The sequence below is a fragment of the Erpetoichthys calabaricus genome, chromosome 1 (genome assembly GCF_900747795.2).
Source record: "Erpetoichthys calabaricus chromosome 1, fErpCal1.3, whole genome shotgun sequence".
Classification (NCBI taxonomy): domain Eukaryota; kingdom Metazoa; phylum Chordata; class Cladistia; order Polypteriformes; family Polypteridae; genus Erpetoichthys; species Erpetoichthys calabaricus.
This window is the reverse complement of record NC_041394.2, coordinates 345,921,611-345,947,945: the sequence shown is the minus strand read 5'-3', so window position 1 is coordinate 345,947,945 and position 26,335 is coordinate 345,921,611. Positions and strand designations below refer to the sequence as shown.

The 26,335-nt window shown below is 42.9% G+C and overlaps 1 protein-coding gene across 1 annotated transcript in view; it reads right to left on the bottom strand.

Moving 5' to 3' along the window:
• The window catches only part of LOC114668277 (uncharacterized), a 555,445-nt gene that overhangs the window by 9,119 nt on the left and 519,991 nt on the right, over window positions 1-26,335 (bottom strand). The window contains exons 15-20 of the mRNA XM_051935131.1: window positions 17,747-17,913; window positions 17,348-17,522; window positions 15,159-15,224; window positions 13,342-15,070; window positions 8,522-8,698; window positions 3,113-3,289 (exon numbers count right to left, since the gene is read on the bottom strand). Of these exons, the coding sequence (XP_051791091.1) occupies window positions 3,113-3,289; window positions 8,522-8,698; window positions 13,342-15,070; window positions 15,159-15,224; window positions 17,348-17,522; window positions 17,747-17,913 (2,491 nt within the window). The remainder of the gene's footprint in view (window positions 1-3,112; window positions 3,290-8,521; window positions 8,699-13,341; window positions 15,071-15,158; window positions 15,225-17,347; window positions 17,523-17,746; window positions 17,914-26,335) is intronic.

Sequence of the window (26,335 nt, the reverse complement as noted above, 5' to 3'; positions counted from 1 at the left end):
TCTCAGACCATGAGAAAGAAAATTCTCTGGTCTGATGAGACAAAGATTGAACTCTTTGGTATGAATGCCAGGCGTCACGTTTGGAGGAAACCTGGCACCATCCCTACAGTGAAGCATGGTGGTGACAGCATCATGCTGTTGGGATGTTTTTCAGCAGCAGGGACTGGGAGACTAGTCAGGATAAAGGGAAAGATGACTGCAGCAATGTACAGAGACATCCTGGATGAAAACCTGCTCCAGAGCGTTCTTGACCTCAGACTGGGGTGATGGTTCATCTTTCAGCAGTACAACGACCCTAAGCACACAGCCAAGATATCAAAGGAGTGGCTTCAGGACAACTCTGTGAATGTCCTTGAGTGGCCCAGCCAGAGCCCAGACTTGAATCCGATTGAACATCTCTGGAGGGATCTTAAAATGGCTGTGCGCCGTTGCTTTCCATCCAACCTGATGGAGCTTGAGAGGTGCTGCAAAGAGGAATGGGCGAAACTGGCCAAGGATAGGTGTGCCAAGCTTGTGGCATCATATTCAACAAGACTTGAGGCTGTAATTGCTGCCAAAGGTGCATCGACAAAGTATTGAGCAAAGGCTGTGAATACTTATGTACATGGGATTTCTCAGTTTTTTTATTTTTAATAAATTTGCAAAAACCTCAAGTAACCTTTTTTCACGTTGTAATTATGGGGTGTTGTGTGCAGAATTCTGAGGAAAAAAATGAATTTAATCCATTTTGGAATAAGGCTGTAACATAACAAAATGTGGAAAAAGTGATGCGCTGTGAATACTTTCTGGATGCACTGTATATGCAGATGATATGATATCTAACCCACAAACATCCTTACCAGCAGTTCTTAATGCACTAGCAGAATTTCAAAAGATATCTCGACTCAAAATCAGTTTGAATAAAAGTGTGCTTTTTCCAGTAAACTCTCTAGCACACGATACTAGACTGGACATCTATCCGTTCATTTTATCAGGACAGTTTGAAATATCTAGGGGTAAACATCACAAGTAAATATAAAGATCTTTTTCAACACATGTTTGCTTTCAGTATGGAAAAAATCAAACAAGATGTGAAAAGATGTTCTACTCTCAATCTCACATTATCAGGGAGAATCAATACTGTCAAGATGAACATCCTTCACAGGCTTCTTTTTCTATTTAAGAGCATCCTTATAAATACATTTCTGAGTATGGAGACAAACAGTCCAAACCTTTGTGATTATTTCTTGTACCCTTCTCCTAATTCATAACAATGAATTATCTTAGTTTTTAGGTCAGTAGAGAGTTCTTTAGAGGTCACCATGTTGCCACTCTCTAAGAGAGAACCAAGGACAAGCACAACTAGCAATTACTTCTGTTAAATAACCTTTTTCGTGATTGGTTGCTTCTGTCTTTGTAGTTTAAGGTCTAATGAGCTAATCAAAGCAATTTTCTGCTGCAACCTGTCAGCATTAAATGACTACAGATCTTCAAATTTTTGCAATTAAAAGGGTGCCCAAGCTTTTGCACATCCAATTTTTTACATTTTATTTTATTTCATGCAACTCAATAATGCTACACTGAGAATTTTGGTCTGATAAACATCCCCTTGTCTACATTTCCCTAGTAAAAAATGGCATATTGCTATGATCTTCTCTTATGAATACAGAGCAAATTATGATGCAACCTCAGAGGTGTGCCCAAACTTTTAAATAGCACTTGTCACACACGTGCGCATGGGAGGCAGCTAAAGGACCTGAATGAGAGTAATTCCATGCCAGACCAGGGGGTGGCAGAGTGTACTACCTCTTTATCTCACTTTTCTGCAGACCAGTTATGGGATATGCTACCTGGCCTGATGACGTCACTTCTAGTTCCAGCCCCACTCATGACATCACTCCTGGTTCCGCCCCATACCCCCCCCCTTCCCCCCCCCCCCCCCCCCCCCCCCCCCCCCCACTGATGAGGTCACTTCCAGTTCCAGGCCAGATAATGCCACTTCCGGTTCCGCATGCATTGATGACGTCATTTCATCTGCTAGTATTTAAAGCCACCATCTTTTGGCTATGAAGTCAGTTCTGTTCTGGACTCCGATCTGTACGCATCTGTGCAACAATTATTCTTATTTTGCAGCTGGGAAACAATATACGGGTGGCTGCCCCAAACCTTTTTTATGTCTCCGGTCCATTCTTGTGACACACTGTATCTTGCTCTTGTTTGCTTGTGATGTGCAGCTTATGATGTCCAAACTCTCAAGTGGGACTGGCACACATATGCAGTTTATATCTTCTTTTACCTTCTGTTTTAGAGAGGAGGTGACTTTTTAGTCCACTCGGCTATAATGATGGGCACCTTCTGAGCCCTCTGTCCACTTAAGGCCAGCACCTGAATCTCACACTGTCCACATATCCTTCAGTCCTAATCCTGTCACCTCTCCTTACTGTGACCATCTCCTTCTGTCTATTGCAAACTGACCATTTCTACTTCTGCTTTCCATTTTCTCTCCTGTTCCTCTCTCTGACCCCTTATCACTTTTTTCCTTTTCTTTTCTCTTATCACTGTTTATATTTTACTTCTGTCCATCACATTTTCCTTTCTACCTCCATGTTCCCGTCTATCACCTCAGTTTAGTTCCATTTATCCATTACTCTTTGTCAATGGTCACTCTGGTCATCTTTTCTGAATTGGCTTTTAACACACTTTAGTGAGAAGATCAGAGGAGTGTGAGAAAGAGAAGTGATAAAGGAAGATGGGGACAAGGATGTGATTGAATAGAGAAAGGACAGTATGGGATTGTAGAGATGAAAAAAACAACAACAGACTAGACAGAGAGGATGATGAGCAGATGAGAGTGACCACAATGTGGGTGAGGAGCCAATTCTGTCTTTATGAATTTAATTGTTAAAGGGAAATATCCATCTGCGTCCTCCTCATCATCCTCCATCTATCTGTCCACTTGAGACACTGCAGTCTGTCCTAATTCCACACCGCATTTATATTAGGGGTGTGCAACAGTCAGAGGCATAAAGTGACAAGAAATAACATTCAAGAAATACACACACACATACACACACACACTCACTAATTCTGAATAATGCACTCCCACTCACTCTCTCACTTGTTGTTGACTCACCTCAGTTTCTCTAATTTGCAGTTTTCACTCCTCAGCCCCTCACACAGCTGAGCCACTCCTGAATCCTCCAGGTTTTTGTTTCTGCTCAGGTCCAGTTCAGTCAGTTTTGAGTGTGCACAAGAGAGGACTGAGGAGAGAGCTGAGCAACATCTGGAGGTGAGAAGACAATCAGACAGCCTGTAGGAAAGAAAAGAGAGAACTGAGGACATTAGGAGGAACAGACAGACAGGCAGGAAGCAGGCAGGCAGACCACGGAAGGCAAAAGCAAACCAAGCAGACTTCCTGCAAATTATAACAGGGTCCTCATTAACTGTGCTCACAATGACATCCATCCATAATGAAGCAGTGTTCAAAGCAGGAAAGAAAACATCTAGTGAATGGAAAAAAAATGTCAAGTAAGAAGAGCAGAGCAGCAAAATGGATGTGGTAGAGTTCCTCTATAGTGAGATACAGTTAGTGAAGAAATCTAATAAGACAACACTGGAATTCTATGGTGAAGAAGGCATGGAGAACAGGAAGGGGACAAAACATCATATGGTGTATCTGACAAGTATAGGAACACCAAGGAGAAAGGGACCTGGGTGAAAATAACACCTTGGTAAGCCCACCAGCACTAAACTCCAAGTGTGACACCAGTGATCTCAGTTGGTAGGAGGTTCAGAAGATTATAAGATCAACAAGAGACAATTCAGCCCAGGATTGGTCACACAGATGTTCAGAAAAAAAAGGAAAGGGAAACTTAGCTGTGACCCCCACATACCCTCGTCACACATGTGCGTGTCAGAGGCAGCTACAGGGCTTGAGTAATTGCAATACCATATCTGCCTAGGGTGAGGCGGGGTGCACTGACTGTCTTTCTCAGTTCCTTGCAGACCCTTTCTGGGAAATCCCGCCAAGTTCTGGTGCCTTTGATAATGTTACTTCTGGTCCCGATGACGTCACATTCCATGGGGGTTTTTCAGACACCTTTGATGACATCACTTCCGGTCCCAATGACAACTACTTTCCATTTTCCCGGCACCATGGATGGCGTCACGTCTGGTTCAGATGACAGCCGTTCCGGTTCCGGTCCTTTGGTGATGTCACTTCCGGGCATGATCAACATCACTTCCTGTCCGGCCCCTTTCATGACGTCACTTCCTCTACGGGCCTTTAAAGCCACCAACTTGCTTCCAGTTAATCAGTTCTGTTTTGGACTCAGTCTTGTGAACAACTCTGTTCTTATCTAAACCTTTTGCAGCCAGGGATATTATACGGGTGGCTGCCCCAAACCTTTATGATGTCTGGTGTCAGTTATTATCACACCCCATAAATGAGTAGAGATTGTCCTCATTTGCAACCATGTACCAAACAAGGTCAGGGACCTCATTCTTCATTACTCTGGCAACTTCAGTCTTAGAGCCACCTCTGAACATAAGAACATAAAAAAGTGACAAACAAGAAGCGACCATTCAGTCTATCAATCCCGTTTGTCCCAATATCTCAGCCAGATTCTTCTTAAAGGTTGTCAAGGTTTCTGCTTCAGCTACACATGTCTGGGGAAAATACAACAGAGTGGCACCATTTGGAGAAGGGGATCATAACTGGGTGTACCATATTGGTGAGCCTTTTTGTGCTGGCTATGAACATGATAGCCAGACTGGCAGAAGTTGAGTGCAGAGACCTCTTGTTGAAATCTGGAGTTCTTTGGCCTCCAATAAGAGAATTTATAGATGACCTTACCTTAACAATAACATCTGGTCCAATGGGTACATATGGAACCTGCAGGGTCTGGAGAAGCTCGTCACATGGGCATGGAGGAGATTCAAATCAGCCAAGTCTAGATCTTTAGTGCTCAGAAAAGAGAAAGTGGCTGAGAAGGTCCATTTTTTTTCCTGGCAGGCAATCTGATTCCATCAATTACAGAAATCTTGGTTGAGGAGCCTCACTAAGGTGTTTAACAGGTCACTGAGTGATACAGAATCCATCCAGGTCACAGAAAGAGAATTGGAGAATCATCTGGCTGTGGAAGACAAGCCAGGGCTTCCAGGCAAGTTTAAGGTGTGGATCTGTCACCAGGATTCTGTGGTTCTTGCTGGTTTATGAGGTTCCACTGTCAATGGTTAAGGGCTTTGATTGGCAAGTCAGCCAGTACCTGCACAGGTGGTTGGTTCTACCCAGGTGTTCAAGACAGCATTGCCTTATACAGGAAGAGTAATAAACTTAAACTCCCAATCAGTAGCACAACTGAGGAGTTCATGGTTAACTGTGCAAGGGAGGTATTGCAATGTAAGGAGTCCAGTGACCATAACATTTTTCTGGCCGGGATTAAGGTGTGAACAGGTTACAAGTGGTGGGCACAGATGGCTTCAGAGCAGGCTGAGTGATGGCTATATCACAAGGAGCTAATGGGACAAATGGCAACTGGACAAGCCGGGTTGGGGAGCTTCCCCTCTGTTCACTGCAAAAGAGCCCAAGGTAGGGTAAGATGGAGGTTAGTTCAGCCAGAGGTGAGAATAGGGGTGGAAGTGCAACTGCAAGAAGCATGAACAAGGTGAGATCAGGCATTGGACTGCCAAATGTCTTGGACAGAGCTATGGAAGGCTGAACCCTATTTCATAAAATACCTGGTCCAGTCAGAGTCTGAAATGCTCCTCAATTCACCTAACCTCAGCAGGTGGGGCAAAGCTGAAATGCTGGCATGCACTTTATGCTTGTGGACAGGGACACTGGGGCGTATCTTTAGCAGGTGCCCAAAAGCCATGGGAGAGAAGTGTTATCGGTGTCATCATAATCAAGTGCTAAAGACAGAAGTGTATACCATCAGCTCAGCCAACATTCAGCACAAGCACCACCAGACAGTACAGCAGATGATTCTCTTTGTTAAAGTGGGAGAAGGGACTGGGGCACAACTAAGGGCACAGTCAGGGCTTCTTGCAAATGCCCAGGATTGAAGGTTGACCTGGGAAAACCATTTCAGTTTCCAGAGTCCGTCACTGTGGCCACACTTAGGCCAGATATAATGCTGCTGTCATAGTCTGTTGGAGCTCATAGTCCACTGGGAAGATAGGATGGAAGAGGCCGCTGAGAGGAAGCAGGAGTGCAGACAGGATGCAGGACACAATGTTTGCCTATAGTGAGTTTGCTGGCCAGATCTTCTGCAAACAATTCCATTTTTGAATTTTTTTTGGGGGGGGGGGGGGGGTATTGCAAAGAACGCAGTCCATAAGGAAAAGCACAGAGACAGCAGAGAGGGTCTCAAGATGGCTATGGTTGAAGAGAGGTAAGCCATGGACCAACACTAGCTCAGATACAAGCAGGGGTCAAATCAGCCTCTGCTGGGTCTCCAAGGTGAGGGTTGTAAGAGACCTAACCTGGCCGGGACACCCCGGATATAAAAAGGATGGGGGAAGGCAGCTTTTTTAGGGAACTGTCAACCCCAAGACGCAAGAAGGCAGCTCCCCTGGTTTATAGCGGCGCTCCGGATTCCCACAGGGCATCCTGGGACTTGGAGTTCTGTATCTCAGCCCTGTTGGGTGCCACCAGAGGGTGCTGTGAATATACAGGAGACAAGGTTTTCACCCAACCCAGAAGAGCTTGCAGCCCATGTGAGTGGAACCCCAGAAGTACTTCCGGGTTGGCCAATATAAAAGGACTTTGACAGACCTCACAGAAGCAAGCCAGAGTTGGGTGGAAGATGGAAAACGCTTGCTGGGAGGTGTGAAGGAGAAAAGGAAGAAGGAGAAAGAAAAATTGTGTATTGTGCATTTATTTGTGACTGTGGTAGTGGAGAGCACTATGAAGGAAGGAAAACGAATAAAAAAGAAATTCTTGGTGCTTTTAACTTGTGTCCTCAGTGTCTGGTTGTCTGGCTTGAGGAGCAACAGTGCTCTCTGGTGTCCACAGGGTGTATGATGTTGAACGTCCCAAAATATCCAACGAACCTGGGCTTTGTCACTGATGATGCATCTGAGTGCATTTATACACAAATACAAGAAAATAAATCCTGCCAAAAAGCAAACACATTAACTCTCCATGTTTGTTCTCCCTTTACTCACACATGTCGCCCTTTACCCAAAGTTGCAGGCCTGTGCTCAAATTGAAATCCAAAATATTAATACAAATCATTGTTAAATTAGCAATACTATGCATAAAATTATATGATAAAACATGTGATAAATATATGATAATAACTGAATAAATAACTAAATATAAAGGAGTTTACAATAGGGCATCATGTGGCCTGAGAGAGAGAAGGGGTGTCGTTCTTCACAGATTAGTGCTCAGAAGCCATTAAGAAGGCTAACAGAATGTTAGCTTTTATAGCACCTTGATGTGTGGAGTACAAGTCACAGGAGGTTCTGCTCAAGCTTTATAACACACTGGTGAGGCCTCATCTGGAGTCCTGTGTGCAGTTTTGATATTCAGGCTACAAAAAGGACATAGCAGCACTAGAAAATGTCCAGAGAAGAGCGACTAGGCTGATTCCAGGATTACAGGGGATGAATTATGAAGAAAGATTACAAGAACTGAGCCTTCACAGTTTAAGCAAAAGAAGATTAAGAGGTGACATGATTGAAGTGTTTAAAATTATGAAGGGAATTAGTGCAGTGGATCGAGACTGTTATTTTAAAATGAGTTCATCAAGAACACGGGGACACAGTTGGAAACTTGTTAAGGGTAAATTTCGCACAAACATTAGGAAGTTTTTCTTTACACAAAGAACCAAAGACACTTGGAATAAGCGACCAAGTAGTGTGGTAGACAGTAAGATGTTGGGGACTTTCAAAACTCGACTTGATGTTTTTTTGGAAGAAATAAGTGGATAGGACTGGCGAGCTTTGTTGGGCTGAATGGCCTGTTCTTGTTGAGATTGTTCTAATGTTCTAATGAGAAAAAGCTTGTGAGTTGATTTAATCAAGTAACTGTGTGACTGATTATAAGAGAACTAATCCCTGTAAAGCCAGAATTATAAATCCTGGCTGGGTGGAGTATTTAATCATTTTTGGTAGCTTGGACTCGTTATTGGTGTCCTTACCATATTATTTTTGTGTTTATTTTTTGTGTTTAATATTTCCTTTTTATGTTTTTTTACCATAATTTTTCTAAAATTCTGTCTTGTTGACTTTTAAAAAATTTTAGTGAGGAGATCTGAAGAGTGTGAGGGAGAAAACTGACAGGGACAAATGTGACATTGAAATAAAGAATGGACAGAACTGAATTGTGGGACAACAAATTAGACTGGACAGCGAGGGTGATGAGAGGACAAGAGTGACCACTATGAGGGATGCCTTGATGAATTTAATTATAGAGAGGAAATGTCCATCTGTGGCCACCTCACTTCCATCCATATGTGCAGAAGTAGCTCTCCATAAAGTAACAAGAATTTAAACACACACACACACTTGCCCTCACTTGTTGTTCACTCACCTCAGTTTTTTTAATTTGCAGTTTCCACTTCTCAGCCCCTCACACAGTTGATTCAGGCCTGAATCCTCCATTTTCTTGTTGTCACTCAGGTCCAGTTCAGTTAGTTGTGATTTTGAGGAAGAAAGGACAGAGGAGAGAGTTGGACAACACTTGGAACTGAGATGACATGCCCACAGGCTGTGAAGATAAACAGAGAGAAACAAGGACATGAGAAGGGACAGACGGGCCAGAGGGCACAAAAAGTCACCCAAACAAATTTCATGGTTAGTGAAACATACAGACTAAGCCCTCATTTACTGTGCTGAAGATGACGTTCATCCATAGTGAGGCACTGACCATAGCAGAAGTAGGAGCATCTCCTGAATGAAATACTGTAAAAAAAGCATGAAAAGCAGAAAGACAAAATGGATTCCAGCTGCCAGTGTCTCCCTGAGTCTTTTTCAAATTTTCCTATTTTTTATCCATGCAGTTTCAAGTGATGGGGCCATAAAAACAGAAGTGAGGAGGAGGTCTACTTAGCAGATTTGTGCCATTAACTCCATTAAATGACCTTCTCTGTTTTAGGCCATTCCTGTTTATCACGTCCACATTTGGCCTGTTGGTCAGACATGTCAGTAAGGACCGGACTGGACTATCAACCAGGACAACATGAGGAGTGACTGTCATGTGCGTGAGGATAATAAGTTACCAGATAGGCCCCTTTAATAAAGGCAGGACACTCAATGTCACACACAGAACTAGTCACCACAGTCCTTATTCATTTTCATCATTGCCCACTTTATATTTGTCTTTGTTAGCTCATTAAAGTTCCAATTCTGTCCCTTGTCACTTTAGTCCCAGGTCTGTGTCATCAGTTTATTATGTTTTGTCTGTTTATCTTTCAGTAGTTTCAGTTCATAGTGGCATAACAATATAATGCCACCCTGCATCACCCAACCCTTTTTGTCAACTAGAAGCAACTGGCTGGCACATGTACCAGTGTACTAGTAACGGCAGACTGCACGATAACGTGCAGTGAATACACTTGACTTGAGTATTCCTAGTTTTCATCCTCTTTCTCTGTACATTTAGCATTCATTTGCTCAGAAGTTGATGCCCTTGCTGCTTCCTGAGCAGCTCTTCTTTTCTCCACCCTAGCGGCCCGCTTCTTCTCTCCTTCCGTCTGCATTTTGCGTTAAAACTGATTAAGTCAGTGTTTGTGTTGCAATTACTTAGCATGTTTTTCTTAATTTTTCACTTAAGCTGGCACTCAAGTGTTCAATCTGCCTCAAGAATAATATAAGATATGAAGAGGTAGGGGAAGTGACGACAAAGGTGGTAGGGATAAGAATGGCGCCTGGATGCATCCACTGCACGGCCGCTGCTGAGAGTTGATTCTACAATAAAATAAAATAAAAAGAGTAAAAAAAAATCATCACCCCGAAAGTGGACAGTAGAGGTCACGTTGCATATGTGTACAAAATTTCAGGTCAATAGTTCAAACGGTTTGCGAGCTACAGGTGATTTAAATCCTGGACAGACAAACGGACAGCCACGGTAGCGTATTATACAGTGGGGCAAAAAAGTTTTTAGTCAGCCACCAATTGTGCAAGTTCTCCCACTTAAAAAGATGAGAGAGGCCTGTAATTTTCATCATAGGTATACCTCAACTATGAGAGACAAAATGAGAAAAAAAATCCAGAAAATCACATTGTCTGATTTTTGAAGAATTTATTTGCAAATTATGGTGGAAAATAAGTATTTGGTCACCTACAAACAAGGAAGATTTCTGGCTCTCACAGACCTGTAACTTCTTCTGTAAGAGGCTCCTCTGTCCTCCACTCGTTACCTGTATTAATGGCACCTGTTTGAAGTCGTTATCAATATAAAAGACACCTGTCCACAACCTCAAACAGTCACACTCCAAACTCCACTATGGCCAAGACCAAAGAGCTGTCAAAGGGCACCAGAAACAAAATTGTAGACCTGCACCAGGCTGGGAAGACTGAATCTGCAATAGGTAAGCAGCTACGCCGCCAGGGGCTCAAATCCTGCAGTGCCAGACGTGTCCCCCTGCTTAAACCAGTACATGTTCAGGCTCATCTGAAGTGTGCTAGAGAGCATTTGGATGATCCAGAAGAGGATTGGGAGAATGTCATATGGTCAGATGAAAAAACTCTACTCGTCGTGTTTGGAGGAGAAAGAATGCCGAGTTGCATCCAAAGAACACCATACCTACTGTAAAGCATGGGGGTGGAAACATCAGGCTTTGGGGCTGTTTTTCTGCAAAGGGACCAGGATGACTGATCCGTGTAAAGGAAAGAATGAATGGGGCCATGTATCGTCAGATTTTGAGTGAAAACCTCCTTCCATCAGCAAGGGCATTGAAGATGAAACGTGGCTGGGTCTTTCAGCATGACAATGATCCCAAACACACCGCCCGGGTAACGAAGGAGTGGCTTGGTAAGAAGCATTTCAAGGTCCTGGAGTGGCCTAGCCAGTCTCCAGATCTCAACCCCATTGAAAATCTTTGGAGGGAGTTGAAAGTCCGTGTTGCCCAGCGACAGCCCCAAAACATCACTGCTCTAGAGGAGATCTGCATGGAGGAATGGGCCAAAATACAAGCAACAGTGTGTGAAAACCTTATGAAGACTTACAGAAAACGTTTGACCTCTGTCATTGCCAACAAAGAGTATATAACAAAGTATTGAGATGAACTTTTGTTATTGACCAAATCCTTTTTTTCCACCATAATTTGCAAATAAATTCTTCAAAAATCAGACAATGTGATTTTCTGGATTTTTGTTTCTCATTTTGTCTCTCATAGTTGAGGTATACCTATGATGAAAATTACAGGCCTCTCTCATCTTTTTAAGTGGGAGAACTTGCACAATTGGTGGCTGACTAAAAACTTTTTTGCCCCACTGTATAATACGCTACCGTGGCTGTCCGTTTGTCTGTCCAGGATTTAAATCACCTGTAGCTCGCAAACCGTTTGAACTATTGACCTGAAATTGGTGGCTGACTAAATACTTTTTTGCCCCACTGTATTTAACTCAATTCCTTAGACAAAGGCAAGCAACATATGGAAGTATTTAAATGGCATAATATAAGAAATAGAATCACATGGATCAACATACATTCAACGAATAACCTTCAGTAAAAAGATGCACAGGCAGTGTCCCTAATTAAGAAATCACCTTCATATCAATGTGGCAAGTGATGGCAACTGCTGTCTATGTAATTGCCTTTCTGGCTCCCACTTTCATCCGTGTGATTTTTATATGTGCTATGCTGCGTGGCCACCAACTTGGAAAGTTTTCCAGTTTCTTCCATGTTGTATTTATATGGAATGCCATGGAAGCATCTTTGCAGTTGTCCTCCAGATCTGTCATGAGATCTCTTACAACACTGTATGAATTCTATAGTACGTGTGCTTTATTGAGGGTGGCACAGTGGCGCAACAGTGTAGTGGTAGCACTACTGCATCGCAGTAAGGAGACTTGGGTTAGCTTCCCGAGTCCTCCCTGCGTGGACTTTGCATGTTCTCCCCGTGTCTGCGTGGGTTTCCTCCAGGTACTCCGGTTTCCTCCCACGGTCCAAAGACATGCAGGTTAGGTGCATTGGTGATCCTAAATTGTCCCTAGTGTGTGTTTGGTGTGTGTGTGCGCCTTTCGGTGGGCTAGCGCCCTGTCCGGGATTTGTTGCTGCCTTGTGCCCTGTATTGGCTGGGATTGGCTCCAGCAGACCCCCGTGACCCTATGTTAGGATATAGCGGGTTAGACAATGACTGACTGTGCTTTATTGTGAAGTTTGTGCTGCGATGCGACATTCTTTAAATATCATCTCACCACTGACTATTTTATATGCTTTGGTGACTATTGGATTAACTCGGTTATTAGGAAAAGCTGGGCACACGATGAATGACTGTTATCACCTCTTCTGCATTTATCTATGTAATGGGGAAATGAGTTACTGAGAGACAAATATGCTTACATATGGCTTGTCTGTATGATTCTATTAACTTATACTTCTTGCCATCATTACTTTGCACTAAAACTAAATAATGTGTACAATAATGACAGCAACACTCATTTCAAACTAACATAGCTAAACGATTGAAATCTTTGATTAGGTATACATGAGGATGTGTATTTTCCATGTGCGCTGTCCTTTTAAATTGAGAGTAATACACAGCCTTACATCATTAATTGAGAGAAGACAAGACGTTAATTGTCTACAGTTAATGGGCAATCAGAAGGACAAAACATGGCTAACCACAAATTATTTCAACTTGGGAACTTATCCTGTCCCAATGTTCATTGAGACCTGAGGACCATCTCCTCTTCTGCATAGTCTGGTCTTGATTCATTGCTAGCACAGTACTATCTCAGGTGCACTGCAACTGGCCCATTGGGCTTACAATTTCAAATAAAACTGCTGAGTTTAGAAACCACTATCCATCTATCTTCTAAAACAGCTCATCCAGGGCAGGGTTGTAGGATAGCTAGAGCATCCCAGCAATGAAATGAGGCAGGCAGGAACAACCCCTGGACAGGATTTCAACTCATTAAAGGGAGAAAATCAATACCTACACATCAGAACCAGTTTGGCATTGCCAATCCACCTAATCTGCATGTCCATGGACTGTGCGAGAAAACCAGAGCACCGGGAGGAAACACAACATGGACATGGGGAGAATATGAAAACTCCACACAAGGAGGACCTGGGACATGAACCCAGGTCTTCTTGCTTCAAGGCACACAGTGCTACCACTGTACCGCCAATGCCGCCCAGTTTACAAACAATCAAATGAAACCCATGAAGGTTTTATTACTCACTTCACATGTCTACAGCAGATGAGCCCTGGCTCCAGTCTCCTGATGCACTCATAGGTGAGCTCTGTGTTTGACAGGTTGAGCTCCCCAAGTTCTCCACAGCAGCTGATGACAGAGCCCAGCACAGCACAGTCCAGAGGAGATAAAGTTGATCCACTAAAGTGTATCTTTAAGTCCTTCCCAATGGCGTCTCTAATTAATTTCTTATTCTGAGTCTCATAGAGCCACTGACACACTCGTAGAGCATCATTTTTACCTTCACCCCGTAGCGCCTGTTCAGCTTTTTTCTTCACCCACTCCAGTATCTGGTTTGCCGTCTTCCTCTCAAACTCTCCCAGGACTGCCCCCAGTGTTTTAAATACAGAAGACCTGGCCAGTCCTGCCAGGAATCGAGTGAGAATCTCAAACCGGCCATCTTTACATGAGTCCAGCTTCTTTAGCAGCTCCTCGATGTCCCCTGATGGATCAAGATAGAAGGAGCAGGCGGCCATGAACTCCTGAAGGGTGAGGTGGAAAAATGTGTATGTTGTGTGCTCCAGAGTGCTTTCTCTCTGAAGGATTTCTTTGAGGAAACCTGAAAGGAATGGAGTAGATAAGATAACTTTCTGGAGACCAAAGGTGGACATCTCCATCTTGTCATAAAACACAAGAGTCCTGTTGTCCACTCCATAATAAGCCATCTTTCCCAGTTTGACCAGAATTCCCCGTTGACCTTCAGCTTCTCGTTTGTGATTAGTAAGGATATTGTGAAGGAACATCACAAAGAGCTCAGTGACAGTTCTAGGGGCAGCTTCTCGCCCTTCTTCATGTTTTATGAAGTGGCTTTTCAGCACAGAGCAGATAATCCAGCAGTACGAGGGATTGAAACACATGGTGTACAGGATGGCATTTTCCTCCACATACTGAAACGCCTCAATACCTTGATCAGTGTCACCAAAGAACTTCATAAAGTACATCAGCCTTTCCTCAGGGAAGAACCCCAGGATCTCTGCAAACCGATCAATTTTCTCCATCTCCAGGGACTCCAGGGCGGTTGGTCTTGTTGTGATCAAAACTGAACAGCCTTTCAGTAATGTCCTTCTGATCAGGCTGGTGACCAGGATGTGGACAGGAAAGAAGTCATCTGGGTCTGAGCAGAGCTGTTCCTCTGTGAAGTCCACTTTGTGTTTGTACTCATCAAGACCATCAAGAATAAAGAGCAGAGATTCAGGTTTCTTCAGGATTTGTCTTAGTTTTGGTTCATTGAGATATTTGTAGTGCCTCACAATCAGCCTGGTCAGAAACATCTGGGGCTCTGTCTCTGTGTCTAGGAGGTTGAGCTCCCTGAATTTGAACAGAAACACAAATGCAAACCTCTGGTACTGAGTGCCTCTGGCCCAGTCAAACATGATCTTCTGCACCATGGTGGTCTTCCCAATTCCAGCCACCCCACTGACCACCACAACATTGGGGGAAGTCTCACTTCCTGGATTCCTTCTAAAAAGCTGCTCAGTCCAGATTCGCTCGCATTTCACTTTTGTCCGTTCCTCTAGCAGCTCTGCATGCATCCTTCCAGTCTTCTCAAGTTCATGATGAGTCTCGTTGTAGGTTCTTCTGTACTGGTCAATGACCATCAGCTCTGTATATCGTGTCTCAAAGCCCACAGCTCTGGTGTGTTCACCTGCAGGAGAAGCCTGATCATCCAGAGTTCCTGTGGATTCAAACACACCACATCTGTGTGTTTCATGGAGGCCTGAAAGTCACAATGAGGGCAAGTAAGCACACTGAGGACCCGAAGAATGGATAATATAGTAACAACAGAAAGAAGATCGGTGGGTTACCTTTAATATGATCATTAATGGGATAGGGCTGGAGACTCGCTTGAATGTCCAGCAAGATGTCCGTTCCTGAGAGGGAGGAAGAGATAAGCATTAGGAATTATAACTTGTTCAAAAATACAGCATTTAGACATTTTATAAAATACTAGCCGTGTAAGCCCGTGCTGTAAAAAGCACAGGGTCATAGAAACTATTGAAATTGTCAGAAAAAAAATTGAAATGTAGAGATGTCAGCTAATTGAAAGGAACTACTCTGGGTGTCTCTCACTCCTAGAGAGGATTCGTTTTGCCGATGTGCTCACATTGCTTGTACAGTAGTGGTGGGAGGAAAAGTAAAAGGGATACCGTTTTGCCGATGTTAGCAGCTAAACGACTTTGTCTTTCTTTGGAGCTTTCGTTTTGCAGATGTGCTAGCCTTGCTTGTGTATTAGTGGCGGGAAGGAAAGTAAAAGGGATACCGTTTTACCGATGTTAGCAGCTAAGCGAGTTTTCTGTTTCCTCAGATGTGGTGCCCTTACCTCAACTCCACCTCTCACTTCCGGGCCAGACAGACACACACACACTTTCATGCGTAGACATTTATATATAAGATAGCTACAAATTCATTCCTTATTTAAATGTGACAAGTAAAGACTAACATGTTGATCCCTGTGGCCAAAATGTGAAAGAAGAAGGTAAGTCGTGTGCTTGTTTAAATGGCAAAGTTCCCGGAAGTCAAGGGATTCAGAGAACCTTACATAGTGAGCATGCTGAGCAACAAGGAAGAACTTGTCTAACAAGGGAAGGGCAGTAAAATTCCTTACATTAGTTCAGCTGAACATCAAGTCACAGTGGGACATCATGATATCCAGCAAGTCCTCACAGTAGGTTTCATGGACCGACTCGATAAAAGAACATGGGACAGCGGATCATGGAAGTGGTAGTGAAATGGGTGATAGTGGGAAATGGACACAGCCAAAGAAGAATGCTCCTTTGAATTTGAAAGTGAAGGTTTGAAAAGAAAGAAGAAAGTTTGTGAGAAAAAATAATTTGTATTAAGCCAATCGAATAAAATGTAACCCAATACAGACTAAGCTGTAAGAGTGTATTCTTGTAAGACAAACGTACTAAACTAACTTTTAAAGTAGCTTTTGATATTGTATAATCAATCATTATGCGTGATGATCATTATGTGTGAATTGTAAGCTATAATAAGAATGTGCTGTGCATTAACTGACAGTATAACATTAATCCTTTGATAAGCTGAGAAAAGATTCTTAAAATTGTAACTGCCACATAGCCATTGAAGTGTTGTAACCCTGATGGTGCAGAAGAATAGGGAAGTACATGTTTTACAAAGTGATGTCTCTGTAAAACTAGCCATAGCTGAATTATGTAGCCTAATTTGGATGGGGAACCTGGGACTTTGGACATGCTGACTACCATGTACTTCTGCACGTGCTGATTTAATGTGTCATCTTAAGCTACTTGCAAACTCTGTGTGACCTCAAATTGAACTGACATACTTCCTCTTTTTGTTTAGTAAACAAACTGGTATAAAACTGACCTAACTTCCTTTTTTGAGTAGGCTGCCTGTAACAAACTGAGCTGTCAGGTGCTGCAGTCTCTTCTCACCAAGAATAAAAGAAATTGCTTTTTACTTTTTATTGTTGTCCACCTTCTGTTGTTCTCGACTTCAGTGACCACATTTGCAATATAAAACCCTGTACTGGTATGTTTGACCGATTTGGAAAAAAACAAAAAAAAAGATGGACATGTGCTGGCTATAGCTAAAGAAGCAAGTGAGGTCGGGGAATGAGGACAATGGAGGGAGAGTCTCAACTTGATACTGAAGAATAACACACTCTACAGGCGTGAGGGTGCACCGTAGGCTAGGAGTCTGAAAGGAGTTTTGAGCAACATGACAAAAAACAAAAAGTGTGAAATCTAACTGGGACCACCAAACAGCAGCAACATGTCACTCAGTGAGCAGTGAACAGTGAGACTATTGACAAAAGAAGAAAACTGAAGGGAGAACTGGATTTCTGGCACTAAGGTTAGCATCCTGGTTTTAGGGTGGGGCTCCATCATCATTTAGTAGAGAAGCCCCCACACAGGTACACCGTGGGTTTGTTGTTTTGTATCGTGTCCCTGTGTCAACCCTCTGTTTCTGTCTGGAGATTCAAGAGTTCTTTGTGACACCATTAACTCACCTGGCTCTGACACCTCCTTCAATATTCTTGGCAGGTTTGGTGATGGAAATCTCACAAGTTCTTCAGCCAGGGCCTCCCACAAGCCGACCAGCACCACTCTGCCTTTGTTCATTATGTCACTGATGAAGGACTCCACACCTGCTCGCTCCTTTTGCTCTTCTTTGGCTTTGAATTTCTTAAATATAAAAAAACAGAAGTTTGGTTTAGAGATGAGCACTGATTGAGGTGGGCATTATCTCTGACACATTGAGAGAGCTTTTGCAAACACTGATTTCTGTTAAAGTCGGTCAGTCTGTCTCCTCCAAATCTGGCACAGAATTTCCCTTAGTTCACTCTCTCCACTCTGTTCCTCATTTCTGCTGCTCCTTCTCCTCCTCAATAACACAGAAAGTCTCCTACCTTGGCCTCATCATTGGTGAGCAGGTTCCTGGTGACCAGGTTCTGCAGGATACTAGTGATGTCATATTCAATCACATAGGCCAGGTAGGGTTTGTAGTACTTGGTGACCATGAGGAGGTCCTCATGAGAGAATTCTTTAATGACTTTAGAAAACTTCTGTGTCAAACCTACAGGGAGAGAGGAAAAGATGGTAAAGGAGTGATGAAAGAAATCAGGAGACACAAGGTTGATAGATCAGTCTGACATGGCTGATTACACACAAATGAACACAATGCAATTCTCACTACATAGTGACTTCAACTGCTGCTGGAGTGAGTTGGGTATCCTTCCAATAGTCTAATCAAGTCCTGCTGCAAGAATCTTGATTATGGAGCAAGTAAAGGCACCTACCTAACGCTATCATCTAATTTGTTTATAATATGTGGTGACTTCAACCATGTAATGTTAGAAGGAATGATGACCAATTTCAATCAGTTTATGACTAGTTCCACTGGAAGAAATAACATGTTAGACCTGCTATATATTCAAATGTTAAAGATGCCTATAAGTGTAATCTACTGGGTCCTTTTGGCAAATCTGACCACAACCTGATTCGCCTTATTCCCAGGTACAAGCCTGTTATGAGACGGCAACCTGTTACTACCTGAATAGTAAGGTAATTGGGCCTGGAGGCTGAAATAGCTCTGAATTATTACTTCCAAATGACAAACTGAGAAAGTCCATGTCACATGGCGATGATATTGAAAGATTCTGTCACTGCATCTCAGACTATAACTATATTAACTTTGTGTCAAGTCTGTGGTGCCCTCAGAGACAGTTGGTTGCTTTCCCAAGCACAAGCCCTGGATTACTAAGGAGTTAAAAGATCTTCTGTATGACAAAAATGAAGATCATTCAAATCCAGTGACAAAGAGCCTCTGAAGGACATGCGGTGAATGCTGAAGAAAAACCTGAGTGAAGGAAATTAACCTTACAAAGCTAAAATAGAAAACAAACTTACTAAGAATAACATGAAGGATGTCTGGAATGAACTGGGCATAATTGATAATAATCAATAATCAATATATAATCAATATATTACCAATATACAGTATATATAATATAATCAATATATAACCAATAATAATCAATAATCATAATCCTCCAGACAGAGGAGCAGCTTCAGCGACAGACTGCTGTCAATGTCCTGCTCCACTGACAGACTGAGGAGATCGTTTCCTCCCCCACACTATGCAACTCTACTACTTTGGGGGGGGGGGGGGGGGGGGGGGGTGGAGGAGGGGGTGGTAAACGTTAACATTATACAAAGTTATTGTCTGTTACATCTGAATTTTTATCACTTTATTACTTTAATATTGTTTTTTATCAATATGCTGCTGCTGGAGTATGTGAATTTCCCCTTGGGATTAATAAAGTATCTATCTATCTATCTATCTATCTATCTATCTATCTATCTATCTATCTATCTATCTATCTATCTATCTATCTATCTATCTATCTATCTATCTATCTATCTATCTATCTATCTAATTACGGACTCAAGCAACTCAGCTGGTAGAACAGGATGTGGACAATTCTAATTTCCTGACCCTTTTTTAAATTAATTTTCCCTCCTACTGCCACCTTCTTCCAATGACCAGTCTCCCATCCCTACTGCATCAACAAGTCTTATCAGTTCAACTGAAATGACTAGTGACAAGTCCACCTCTGAACATCAATGTGGACAGTCCATAACTCAAACCAAGTAAGGAGACAACTAAGAAAGCTAGACACACGAAGCGCTGTGGGACCATATAGTGTCAGTCCTTGAGTTCTTAAGGTCTGTGCTGTCCAACTTTATGATACCCTGTGTCACCTGTTCAGTCAGTCCCCAAGGCTTCAGAAAGTGTCACTGCTGTGGAAAACATCCTGCATTGTTCCTGTTCCAAAGAAGGCAGACACCTCTTCACTTCATGACTACAGACCAGTGGCATTGATGTCTTACATTATACAGACCTTTGACAGACTAGTCCTGAATTATACGAGTACTTTTATGGTAGACCACCTTGACCAACTGCAGTTTGCCTATTGGACAAAGATTGGAGTGGAGGATGCAATTATCTATCTGCTCCACAAGGCTTACTCTCACCTTGACAAAGCTAGCAGCACTGTGAGGACGATGGTTTTTGGTTTCTCCAGTGAATTCAGTACCATCCATCCATCCATCCCTGTTAAGGTGTAAACTCAGAGATATGCAGGTGAATGAGGATGTGTTGTCCTGGTAATGGTCAGGCAGACCACAGTTTGTGACACTCAAGGACTGTGTGAGCAACACTGGAGAACTACACGAACAGTCCTGTCTCGTTTTCTCTTCACTCTGGTCACCTTAGACCAGGGGTAGGCAAAGTCGGGTCCTTGAGAGCCACAGTGGCTGCAGGTTTTTGTTCCAACCCAATTGCTTCATTAGAAACCAATGATTGCCAATCTCAGACCTTATTTAATTTTATGGCTTGTTAGTCTACAATGATAGGTTCTTATTTTGTAGATTTTTTCCTTTCCAAGGGTATCATCCAAATGATTTGAAGCCTGAAACTGATCAGTTTCAGTCTGTCACATTTTTCTATTAAGTGTTTTATTAAATCAAATCAAAAAGTGCATGATGAACACACATGGAAACAAGCTAGATGTAGAACTGCTGGCCGCTTTGTCATTTACATCTTTTTGCTAATAAGGAGTCATTAACATTCTGAATGTAGCTGTTTAAGATTGAAATAAGCAATTAAGGGAGGGGAAACTTAATAAGCGAGACCACTAAAATGAAGTATCAAACTATCACTAAAGCAATAATTGACTGCTCATTAAGAAACTGGGTTGGAACAAAAACCTGCACCCACTGCAGCTCTCCAGGACTGACATTGCCTACCCCTGCCTCAGACAATAAAAATAACACTAGGTCATGTCATGTTGATTTACCTGACCACCTTATCCACTGGCAAAGCCTGGATTGGGCCAGATATGGACTGCATACATTTAGACACTAAATTTAAGAAACTGGCTTGTAAAACTGTGGCTAACACTTTAGAGCAATAGCACATTGCATAAGTGGCTGGACGTGGGAATGATAGTGGCACAATTCTGGTCACTTTTCTGTATGGCAATCTCAACTTTTGAACCTTGATGGTTTATGAAATTCTCATATTAAGACCTGACCTGCCAAGAAATTAGAATATCATTGAAAAGTTAATTTATTTCAGTAATTCAATTCAAAAAGTGAAACTCATATACTATAGAAATTCATTACACACAGAGTGATATATTTCAAGAGTTTATTTCTTTTCATTTTGCAGATTATGGCTTATAGCTAATGAAAACCCAAAATTGAGTATCTCAGAAAATTAGAATATTGTGGAAAAAACGCAACATTGTAGACTCCTGGCGTCCCACTCCACTCAGCTAATTAAGCCAGAACACCTGCAAAGGGATCCTGAGCCTTTAAATGGTCTCTCAGTCTGGTTCAGTAGGCCACACAATCAGACTGCTGACTTGACAGTTGTCCAGAAGAGAGTCATTGAAACCCTCACTCCACAAGGCCACCAAAGGTCACTGCTAAAGAAGATGGCTGTTCATAGAGTGCTGTATCCAAGCATATTAATGGAAAGTTGAATGTAAGGAAAAAAAATGTGACAGAAAAAGGTACACAAGCAACAGGGATAACGGTAGCCTTGAGAGGATTGTGAAGCGCAGCCCATTCAAGAATTTGGGGGAGATTCCCAAGGAGGGGACTGCGGCTCGAGTCAGTACTTCAAGAGCCAACACACACAGACGTATCCAGGATGGGGTCTACAACAGTCACAGCATTCCTTGTGTCAAGCCACTCCTGAACTAGAGACCACGTCAGAAGCGTCTTACCTGTGCTAAGGAGAAAACGGACTGGACTGTTAACAGCTCAGTGGTCCAAAGTCCTCTTTTCAGATGACAGTAAATTTTGCACTTCATTTGGAAATCAGAGTCTGGAGGAAGAGTGGAGAGGCACAGAATCCAAGTGGCTTGAGGTCCAGTGTGACGTTTCCACAGTTAGTGATGATTTGGGGAACCATGTCATCTGCTGATGTTGGTTCACTGTGTTTTATCAAGTCCAAAGTCATCACACATTTTAGAGTGTGATGACTTTGGAGATGCTGATTTCATTTTCCAGCAGGACTTGGCATCTGCCCACACTGCCAAAATTGCCAATACTTGGTTTAATGACCGTGACCATGGTATCACTGCGGTTGATTGACCAGCAAACTCACCTGACCTAAACCCCATAGAAATTCTATCAAGAAGAAGATGAGAGACAGCAGAGCCAACAATGCAGATGAGCTTGAAATCCACTATCAAAGCATCCTGGGCTTCCATAACACCTCAGCAGTGCCACAGGCCGATCGCCTCCATGCCACGGCGCATTGATGCAGTCATTCATACAAAAGGAGCCCCGACCAAGTATTGGGTGCATACATGGACAGACTTTTCAGTAAGCCAACTGTAAAGGACAGCCGGGTCCCATGCCCGGCAGGGACACCTCTGCTGCATCTGTTCCGGGGGAGCAGCCATGGACTGTTCAATACCTCCCCCGGGATGCTTGGTGGCAGCCTCCCTGGCAGCCAATGATTCCCCAACCCGGCGCATGGCTCCATGGGAGATGGAGTCCTCCACAGCCTGTTTGGGGGCTCGGATGGCCGCCAGGGGGAGCTGCATGGAGTCAGCAGCCTGGCTGGTCATATTTTCAGCCCCACCCGGAAGGGCAATTAGCTTTTTAATGTCGATGTAGGATCTGCGTTTTGCAGCTGTTGATGGTGAGAAGTCGGGAAAAATACGAATAAGATTATTTTCGAATATAATCTCTTGCTTGGTTCAGGTGTGGAGGGGCGGAGTATCACATTAGGGATTTCATTGAAGGGCTTAGCAATGTTAGGGACATTAAGTAAAATGTCTGTAAGACAATGGCCTGCGACAGCAAACCAAACTTGTGAAAGCCTCAACACCAAGGGATAGGACCAGAGATCTGGAGCTGCAGGGTAAACCTTAAGGGCCCTATGGTCACCACTGTCTCCACAATTCTCACTCCTTAGCCTATGAAAGATAGCTGGATAACCTGGGTATCCCTACAGGCCCAGATCCAGACAGTCTCATGAAGAAATTCTCAGATAATTCTACAGTTATGGAGGGTATTGATAAGCGGGACGAGACAGAGGAGAGAAGTCAGGTAGAGAATTTTGGTTCTTGGTGCAAAGAGAATTGTCTGCATCTTAACATCAGCAAAATCATGGAACTGCTTATTGACTTTCACCTCACAAAAGAGCCTCTGTGTCCAGTCAGTATTCAAGGAGTCAATGTAGATGTGGTCCACTACTATAAGTACTTGGGGGTCCACATTAATGACAGGCTGTACTGGTCTTGGAACACAGAGGAATGGAAGAAGAAAAGGCAGAGCAGGCTCTGTTTTCTTAGGAGACTGCATTCCTTTAATGTGGGAAGGATTTAGAACTCACCAAATACCATAACTGACACAAACATTTGAGAGGTCAGAAATAAGTTGAAAGCTGGGAAAACTGTGCATGAACAAAGATTCAGAGCCAGACGGAATCAACACCAGGGTGTAGAAAACATGTGCTAGCCCGCTCCATAGGGTCCTTCAGCACCTGTTCTCTCTTTCCCTGAATTTGCAGAAGTTTCCCCAGTAGTGGAAAGCATCCTGTGTGGTCCCAGTGCCAAAGAAAGGATATTCCAGTGACCCTAAGGACTTCAGACCAGTTGCTCTTACTTTCTATATTATGAAGATCTTTGAGAGGCCTAAAACAGTTATGATGCCTGGTATCAGAACATCTGGATCCTCTGCAGTTTGCCTATCAGACACATATAGGTGTGGAGGATGCTCTCATCTACATGCACCAAAGAGACTACTCCCACTTGGACTAAGCCAATGCTTTTAACACCATTCTGTCTCATCAACTGGGGAAAAAAACTCAAGACCTTGAACCTTGATGCCCCCAAAAACTCCAGGATCACGGACTACCTTACCAACAGACAGCAGTTTGTGAGGCTGAGGGACTAGTGGTGTGTAATACTGGAGCACCTCAGAGAACTGTCCTGTCTCCTTTTCCTGTTTACTCACCACACAACAGACTTCCAGCACAATACCAGCGCTTGCCATCTACTGAAATTTTCAGATGACTCCTCAACATAGTCTGCATTAATGTAATCAGAATATAAGTTTAATGTCACTGTGCTCTGTGCAAATATTTTAAATCTGTTTTTCTTTTCTTTCTACATACACAGCTGAGCCAGATGTAGTACAAAGGGGCTCAGCATTTAGAACTGCTAGGCCAAGTATAGGACAAGATAGACAAAGACAAATGGGTAACTTGCACTATTTGTGTTTGTTAAAGTCAGCATGAAATTGAATCCTCTCTTTTCCTTGTTTGGAATGGCATGATTTACCTAAGTGGGGCCTGCACATGGAGAAAGAGTATAAAGCCTTGGAACATTGCCCGGCATACATTTGAAGCCGACGGGCGGATGGAAGATAACATCATCTGATCCTGAAAATCCTTCCAGCGCAGCGACGAAAATGGCAGACTCTATCACATGGGCTTGTCATGGCTTACTCGTCTGTTATGCCGCATAAATTGTCATTAAAGAAAGCTAAGTTATTTTCTCTTATGTGATTTCTTACCGCTGTATCACTATGGGAGGGATATCGCCTCATTATAATATATCTATTTAGGTTTAGGTTACTTAAAACGCCGCAATTAAAAAGAACCTATTCCAACCAGGGAGCTAGCACCCCCTATCGGAAAACAATTAATAATGGAGATGAGTAAGAGTACAGAAAGGTTCTGGAGAACTTTGTCTTGTGGTGTAGGGACAACAACCTGCATCTCAACATCAGCAAGACAAAAGAGCTGGCAGTGGACTTCAGGTATGCCAAGAAGCCCCTGAGACCAGTTACCATCCAGGGGAGGATGTGGAAGTAGTGCAGAGCTACAAGTACCTGGATGTCCACATAAACAATACACTGGACTGGTCTGACAACACAGAGGTGCTGGACAACAAGGACCAGAGCAGACTGGACTTCATAAGGAGACTCAGGTCCTTTGATGGATGCAGCAAGTTGCTATAAATGTTCTACCAGTTCATGGTAGCGAGTGTAAGGTTCTACACTGCAGTCTTCTGGGGAAGCACAATGCCTGAACAAACTTATCAGGAAAGCCTGTGCCATCACGGGTAGAACCCTGGACACACTGGAAGCTGTTATGGATGCCATCATGAAAAACTTTCTCCATCTTCTCCAGGAGGCGCTGTCTTGGAGCACTTTCAGCCACAGGGTCATTCCACCACAGTGTGCTGAGAAGCACCTCTGGGGGTCTTTCTGCCCACTGCCATCAGGCAAACCAGTGCTTCCACCCAATGTACTTGTTATGTTTGTTGTTTTTTACTGATTGACTGATTGATTTGATGTATTAGCTGTCTTGTGAGTCTGTATTCTTGTTTTCTATGTTTCTACTGCTGTATGCATTTGAATTTCCCCACAGGATTAAGAAAGTGTTTTTAATTCTAACTGAAACACCTTGGGAAGACCCAGAGCAAATGGCGAGAACGTGGAAAATCCACCATAGCACACAGGTAGCCCTCTTTTTATAATTTCATAAAGGCTCTTATTTTTAATTAACTGGCATCGATTAAAGTGACATGTCAGCTCCTATAAATCTGCTTACTTAGCCATATGTCTTCAGACTCTCTCTTTGTTAGTTTATCAAAGTGACTGAATATTCATAAATCTATTTTCTGGTTTTGTTAGACCACCTCTCTAAATAAGTAAATGATGTCTCAGAATTGTTCTTACCAGAAAGAGCCGCGACATCTTCATCAGATCTTCTCATCTTAAAGTACGCCTGTCCAGACTTCTGTTGGGTCTTAGTGCTGTAGAAAGCCATTTGAAGGAGTCAAGATGATCACAGTGGCACTTGATTTCCTTCTCAACAAAGCTCAGCTGACATCTAGATGGTTAACAGCTGTGGAAATAAGATGACATTGATATGAACAGTTCATCACAGTAAGACAATAAAAGGAACTGAGTGGATGGTCAGTGGCTAAGAGAAGCCCACATTTGGACTCAGTTACCTATCCATCTGAGGACCTGAAGGGAGATGGTTTTCTTGTGATTGTCTAAATTTAAACTCATAACCACACAGCAGGAGTCACTGGAGTAAAATCTCAGTAGTCAGTATGGTCCTGGTGTGGTGGTGATAGACAACCTCACCCAGTTCAGAGACTTGTTTACAAGTGCAGCTGTAAGGAGATACAACTTTATAAATGATGTCCAGTCCAAATATGGATGTGAATATTTACTGAACGTGTAAATGTGTGATGAGTTGCAGTCATTGTTAGAGTGACCATACTTTCTGATTGTTTTGACACCCTAAAAATAAAGAAGGATAGATGAGTGAAAAGTACAAGAGGTGAAAGAATTATGGAGAAGACCAAAGACAGAAAATTTGCCTACCCATTGAAAAACCTTAATTTTTAAAGATTACAGAACAAATATTAGACCAACAGCATTGTACTCTG